At 44.3% G+C, this 7,691-nt stretch overlaps 1 protein-coding gene across 2 annotated transcripts in view; it reads left to right on the forward strand.

Annotated features, from left to right (window-relative positions):
* Positions 1-7,691, forward strand: part of ar (androgen receptor) — a 132,544-nt gene that overhangs the window by 26,708 nt on the left and 98,145 nt on the right. Inside the window, exons 1-2 of one of the 2 annotated variants that reach the window (XM_037533560.1) lie at positions 2,603-2,626; positions 6,685-6,833. In XM_037533560.1, the coding sequence (XP_037389457.1) occupies positions 2,613-2,626; positions 6,685-6,833 (163 nt within the window). In that variant the 5' untranslated portion in view covers positions 2,603-2,612. Of the gene's footprint in view, positions 1-2,602; positions 2,627-6,684; positions 6,834-7,691 lie in introns of those variants that run through there. The other variant, XM_037533559.1, reaches the window with a different exon arrangement.

Consider the following 7,691-nt stretch of genomic DNA (forward strand, 5'->3'; position numbering starts at 1 on the left):
TTCAGTTGGAATTGCTCGAGAGCGCAGAGGGATGGAATGCGAGGGAGGTGTGAAGGGAAAGTCTAAAGTGCAGTCTTATGACTTAAGAATAACCATGGTGCTATATTAGAGTCACGATACAGCTGTTTTTTGTTAAGCTTGTCCACTATAATGTTTGCTTCATCGACCTTCTCCTCTGTGTTGTTTCATTATAGGGACAAGTTTTGTTCTTTGATGCGTGGCGTGTTCCTTTTTAGCTCTTTTCTTCTGCTTTTAACCAGCTTGTAATGTTCAAGCTCAGCTATTATTAGTCTTGTGGGGAGCTTGAGAGCAGATTGCATGAAGTTTTCTATGTTTTCTTCAGGGTCTTCAGTATTCTCCTCCTCTATTTCAGTGAACATGAGGTTAACATGAGGAACATGAGTGTCAAGAAGGTCTCTTAGATTCTTGATTTCCATTAATATTGTGTCCATTGGTCTTGATAGTGACTGTACAGTTGAGCGTCGTATGGCATTTTCGTTTCTGACTGTGTCTATTTCGGCTTGACTATATTCAAGTCTTTCATACGTTTCTTGAGGTTCGCTAAATCTCTGGATTTGCAAGAATCGGCCATCGTATTTTCCACAAAACATTTGCCCAAGCTGTTCAAGGTCCTCCACTTTGAAATTCGAAGAGGTGCTCATCTTATGTGAAACGAAGATGTTTAGCTGGTTTAATTCACCGACAGGGCGCCACAATGTTGAGTCTCACCTCTTCTCGTGAGGTTTTGGGCTCACAGTTCGTCCGAGAGCAGATGCCCTGGCTGTTTGTAGCAGCTGGCAAACTTGAAGCAGCTTCGTCACTCGCACTACACGGTGAATTGATGATACTGCAGGTCAAACAAGACACAGAAGCACCACTTTCAGTTTAAACGTGCCTAAAAGTCGGACTCTGTTTGTCTGGTGCTGATATATTGTGGTTCACCCCTCAGACTACTGTAGAGAAGCCCAGCCGTCTGCTGGCTGGTGTCTGAAGCCTGTGATGTGCTCTGACAGGGATGTGGTAGGACTTCTTGTCACTGCCCTTTTGGGTTTGTTCGCTGAATCTTGTGTGATATTTTGGTTTTTGAACTTTTGCTGGTTCTGACTAGACCCTTTGTACCTTCATCAGAACCCTTTCGTAAACGTCAGCCTTGGTCCTTTTATCTACCAGCATCTGATCTGTGTTGACATCATAACGCTAGGGAGTCCCACCCCTGGTCATAACTTCTCACTATGCTGATACTTTCAGTTGATTTGGGAATCTAAAGGCTTCCAGATCGGCTCATTGGAAGCTGTAAGGCCACCTTTGTGAAACGCCAACCAGATTATATTCTTTCTGTGGCTCTCACAGCAAATCTTGTGTAAATCTGCACGGCTCATGTCATGTGACGGACCCTTCACATTTTTAAATTCACAGATTTAATTTGCAAATCTATTTAAAGTGAATTAGGATGTGAGGATTACTGCAGAGAAGAGAGGATCAGTTCATAAGATCAGCTGTACAGACCAATCAGGGGGCATTAACCCCTTAACATGTTTATTATTACATACAAAGACTTAGTATTCAGTAGTTACAGGGACTTTATTGCAAACTGGCTGAGCTTTTCTAAGCTTTTCAAAGGGTGTTATAAGTCTTTGGGGTCTGTGGCTTATTAAGGGGTTTACATTCTCAGTGTGTGTGTGTGTGTGTGTGTGTGTGTGTGTGTGTGTGTGTGTGTGTGTCCTGACTTTCTGATGCCTTTATGTCCAGATTTCCTTTTCTCTTCTTCTGTATGGGACCCACACTACTGCTCAAAGGTTTGGGGGTCACTGCTTCATGTTAAACTAGTTTCTTTGCAGATTCGTGTATTAAATGATTCTTGGATGAAACTCATAGTTTACAAGTTTCAAACAGTTTGAAGGAGGCTGTAAAATAAAGATGACAAACGGAGCTGTAAGTGATCGCATGATAACTGAGAGATCTGTCCAGCATTAAGAACTTACAAAGAATCTTACATCCCAAATGCCCCATATTTTAACGCCGATAACCAAATCTCAGCTATTCATATTTTTGTGCCAACAAATTCTAAAATAATGATCAATTTTAGTCCCGTGTTTAATAACACTGCCATTTTTTACTTTATGTTCTTGCCAAAACTGAATGAACTGTAAACTGAATGAATAAATTGGTTTAAGCTTTGGTGTCATAAAAAATGGTTCTCCAAGGGTTCTTTAGAAAAGGTAGTGTTTTTCTGTAGAACTATAAACACTCAAAGAGCCATTTGTGCGCTGAAATGATGAAGTGATTCCTTAGATTGATGGAGAACGTGAAAAGGGTTCTGCTATTGTTTTAGTGCTACACTGGACCCTTTCCAAGAAGGTTCTATATAGAACCATATCCAACACTGTGCCTTAGACAGATTTCTCACTTACAGCTCCGTTTTCCATCCACAACATCTTTATTTTACAGCCTCTCTCTGACGGCTGATGTCCTCCTCCTGCCGTCACTCGCGTCCCTCCACAGTGTTCAGGATCCAGGCCCTGCCTTCCTGCCGGCTCTCGCAGCGGTCATCAGGGCCTGGGGGACGGCCACAGGGCACAAACATATGTTCCATCAACAAGAACCACATCACCATGCAAAGAGCCCTGTAAGCATACAGATGATTCTTAGTGTGTTTATATTATAGCAAAAAAACACTGAAGAAAAGTCTTTTTTTGTGCAATACTGTGGAAAAGCTAGAGAGAGCTATTCATTCATTTCATATCCATTAAAGATAGAAAGATAGAAAAGATAGAAGATGATCCACTTCCATGAAGAAAGAGAAAGGAAAATTTGTTGAAAAAAGGAATGATTTTCCAAAACTTGCAGAGGAAACAGGACTCCTAACAACCACCTGGAAGAGCTGGTCAACCCCAAAACCGCCCCCATCAGATAAACAGCACTGAAAGCTTTCGTCTCTGAGAGAGAGGAGAAGATCAAGCTGCTTCAAATCTGAAAACATCCACAGGTGCTTCTGTCCACCCTGAACAATGGAAGGAAGCTGAACAATGGACTGACCGCCCCAGAGTCCAGACCTCAACACCACTGAACGGGTTTGATCACTTCAGAAAATGATCAACCAGCTTCTAAGACTGAACTGTGGCGGTGTGGAAAAATCAAAATGACCATTTTGACTGCAAATCGACACATCGGACATATGCTTGACCCCATGTTCTTACACTGTATGAAAACATGTCTACGCACTACGTGTGACTTTGAGTACAGTTTAAACTCCATCTGCAGACAAAACTATGGCTCAATGACAGACACTGTGAGATCTGAAGGCTGGAAGAGCATCAAATACACAAGGTTATAGAGCTTAGAAATAAACACAGTGCAGGTTCTCTTTACCACACACACACACACACACACACACACACACAAACACGATTAAAGCCTTGGGTTCACTGCACAACTTTGAAATTCTTAGCAGATTTACAGCCCCGTTTCCAAAAAAGTTGGGACGCTGTGCAGAATGTAAATTAGAACCGAATGGAACAAAATGCAAATCATCTAAACCACATTTATAAATGAAAATAGAACAGAGACAAAACATCAAATGTTGAAACTAACAAATTTGATTGTTTTTGAAAAATATTTTACATTTTATGCCAACAACATTCCAAAAAAGTCGGGACGGGGGTCCGTTTACCGCTGTGTTTCATCACCTCTTCTTCATCAGCACTCTGTCAGTGTTTGGGAACTGAGGAGACGCTGCTGTAGTTCTGAAAGTGAAACCTCTTCTGTTCTTGTTTGATTCAGGATTTCAGCTGCTTATCAGTTCAGAGGCTCATTTGTTGTGTTTTTCATTTCATAATGTGCCAGATGTTCTCAGTGGTGACCGGTCTGGACTTCAGGCAGGTCAGTTTAGCACCTGGGCTATTTTAATGCAGAGCAGTGCTGCTGTAATACATACAGAATGTGGTTTGACATTGTCTTGCTGAAATAATCAAGGCCTTCCCTGTGAAAGACGTCATCTGGACGGCGGCAGATGTTGCCAAAACATGTACGTATCATTCAGCTTTAATGGGGCCTTCACAGATGAGCACGTCACCCATGCCCTGTCCAGTAATGCCCCCCTAAACCATCATGAATACTGGCTTTAGAACTGAGCACTGATAACAAGCTGAGTGGTCTTCAGCCCGGAGGACACAGTGTCCATGATTTCCAGAAAGAACTTGTTGATTCGTCAGACCAAAGGACACTTTTCCACTTTCCCTCAGTCCATTTTAAATGAGCTCAGGCCCAGAGAAGGTGGCAGCGTTTCTGGATCCTGTTTATATTTGGGTTCTTCTTGGTGTTTTAGAGTTTAACAGCGTTTGTGGCTGCAGTGATGAACTGTGTTCACAGACAGTGGTTTTCAGAAGTGTTTCTGAGCCCATGCAGTGATTTCCACTACAGAATCATGTCTGTTTTTAATGCAGCGCTGCCTGAGGGCCCAAAGATCACGGCCAGCAGATACTGGTTTTTGGCCTAATTTTCTCCAGATTTTCTTCCAGTTCTTTGCTGTTTTATGTGGAGAAGCGTTAATCATGAATTGTTGCCCTATTTGATCATGCAGTCGTTCACAGAGTTGTGAACCCCCTTCGTCTTTACTTCTGAAAGACTGAGCCTCTCTGAGATGCTCATTTTATCACGTTATTGACCTGTCGCCGATTAACCACCAGGTGTTTTTTTAGCAGTACACACCTCAAACACGACTCGACTCTCTCCAACTGTCGACTCTGACTGACCCAAACGTCTACGGACTACAGCCGACCAGCTCAGACTCGGCCAGACTGAGACAGAATCTGGGCTAAAATTGGTGTAAAAGTGATCCATTGCAAACCCCAAAACTGCCTGCTAGAACAACTTGGCTGCTACCAGTACTAGCGGTTTCAATATTTTGAGTCATGTATCATCATAAAATTCAAAAAGATTCCCAATGAAGTAGATCCAATTAAATTTCCCAATAAAATCGGCATATGCACTTTTCTGGAAAAGTGCTTTCCAACTCTTGCGAACTGCGGAAACTTTGTCCATCATAAAAATCAGTGGGCGCACTTTACCTGGCGGGCACAAAAACAGAAACATCCTGTAAAATAAATAGTTCTGGACCAAAAATTGATTGTGCCATCGTAAAATATTCATTTTGTACACAGCTCTGTATCATCGCGTAAATAGAGAGCATTGTTGCATGAAAGCACTAAAACCCCACGCGCTGTGCCTGTAATCATCTTTGCCCACATGTTGTGTCCTGATGAACCTGATGAATCTGGTTCCATTTAAACAGAAGGGCTGCCAGTTCATTTGTTCAACTCAAATTAGGCGCATCTGTGGGCTAACAGGATAAACAAGTCCTGCGTTAACATCTCAGGCTGTGAAGTCCTTATTATAGTGTCAATTCAATCTCTTCCTTCAAGTGTCTGTTTTCCTTCTTCCTTAAGAAGCACTAAACTGCGACTGAGTCTTAGAGCGGCTCACTATACTTGTTTAGGTTGTGAAAGTCAGACTTCTTAACAGAGACTTCATGTCCAAACAACAAAGCCACCCTACCTTGTGTTCGCATTGTTTGGCATTTGATATACGAGCTGAGAGGAGAAGGTTCCTCCTTGAATCTGTGAGTGGAGCCGTCAGGGAGACTAAAGAGAAGGACGGGATTCAGCGGCAGGAGCCGTTTCCTCTCCTCCCTCATTCCTTCAGTTCTTTCAGCATTGTAACTGCACTGAGCTCAACTAGTGATGGGCGGACATTTGATGGGCCTGACGTGGGTCAACATTTCAAATTCTCGTCATGATAGCTACAGAACATCATAGCTCCATAGAGGCTATGGGGTAATTTATAGTTAGGGAATAGTTGATAGAAGGTGTCTAATATTGTTGGGCACTGAATAATTCATAGATATTTCAGAGCTAGGGCGTGGTGGGTAGCGCTGTCGCCTCACAGTGAGGAGGGCCTGGGTTCGATTCCCCGGCCGGACGACCAGGGTCCTCTCTGTGTGGAGTTTGCATGTTCTCCCTGTGTCTGCGTGGGGTTCCTCCGGGTTCTCCGGTTTCCTCCCACAGTCCAAAGACATGCAGTCAGGCCAATTGGACATGCTGAACTGCCCCTGGGTGTGAGTGACTGTCTGTCTGTTTGCCCTGCAATGGACTGGCGACCTGTCCAGGGTGTATCCTGCCTTCTGCCCGATGACCGCTGGGATAGGCTCCAGCACCCCCCCCCCACTAAATATTAACTAAATACTACATACTAGATACTGAGTCCTTAGTAAATACTGAACATTACATACTAGAAACCGTATGATCCAGGTTCAAGTAGCCAATACGGAGAGATCGTGGGGCGGACATGACAGACACCAGAGTTCAACAGAACAAGCAGAACAAACACCACAGCAGAATAAGACCAACAACACAGACAGAGATTCAAACAAAGACCAGTCACCAGACCGGGGAAAACACAGGGCTTAAATACAAGGGTAACAAGGGACAGGTGGAGACAATCGGGGTGGAGTCATGAAACGAGGGGGCAGGACTAGAAAACCAAAACAAACACACCCGGACTGGGAGGGGCCAATCGTGACCATCTACTATAAAATAACAGTTTCTCCTTAAGTTATATGGTTATGGGTACGTTTCTGGAGGTCTTACATTTCGTTAATTGGTAAGCTTTATTGTGTTTGTGTTGCAGGTTTGATGGCGGGAGGGAGGTGCTCCCCATGGACTTTTTTTTCCCACCTCAGCGCATCTGCCTGATCTGCTCTGATGAAGCGTCTGGGTGTCATTACGGAGCGCTCACCTGTGGCAGCTGCAAGGTCTTCTTTAAGAGAGCTGCTGAAGGTAATTCATGCCCATACAATGTTGGGGCATCACATACACACATATATACACACACACACCGATCAGGCCTAACATTATGACCAGACTGTAGTCCATCTGTTTCTCTGATACTCTGCTACCCTGTTCTTCAGTGATCAGGACCCCCATGGACCCTCACAGAGCAGGTACTATTTGGGCAGTTGGTCATTCTGAGCACTGCAGTAACACTGACATGGTGGTGGTGTGTCAGTGTGTGTTGTGCTGGTGCGAGTGGATCAGACACAGCAGTGCTGCTGGAGTTTTTAAACACTGTGTCCACTCACTGTCCACTCTATTAGACACTCCTACCTGGTCGGTCCACCTTGTAGATGTAAAGTCAGAGACGACAGCTCATCTGCTGCTGCACAGTTTGTGTTGGTCATTCTCTCGTCCTTCATCAGTGGTCACAGGACGCTGCCCACAGGATGCTGTTGGCTGGATATTTTTGGTTGGTGGACTGTTCTCAGTCCAGCAGCGACACTGAGGTGTTTAAAAACTCCAGCAGCACTGCTGTGTCTGATCCACTCAGACCAGTGCAACACACACTAACACACCACCACCCCGTCAGTGTTACTGCAGTGCTGGGAATGACCCACCACCCAGTTCCACCTTTGGGATGATCTAGAACGGAGATTGTGAGCCAGGCCCTCTCGTCCAACATCGGTGTCTGACCGCACAAACACTTCTAAATGAATGGACACAAATTCCCACGACCCTCTCCAAAATCTTCCAGAAGGCTTCCCAGAAGAGTGGAACCTGTTAGAGATGCAAAGGGGGAGCAACTCCGTATTAATGCCTATGGATTTATTGACACTCACACACCCCTCGATCTGCCACACA

Source organism: Pygocentrus nattereri, chromosome 23 (genome assembly GCF_015220715.1).
Source record: "Pygocentrus nattereri isolate fPygNat1 chromosome 23, fPygNat1.pri, whole genome shotgun sequence".
Taxonomy (NCBI): Eukaryota; Metazoa; Chordata; class Actinopteri; order Characiformes; family Serrasalmidae; genus Pygocentrus; species Pygocentrus nattereri.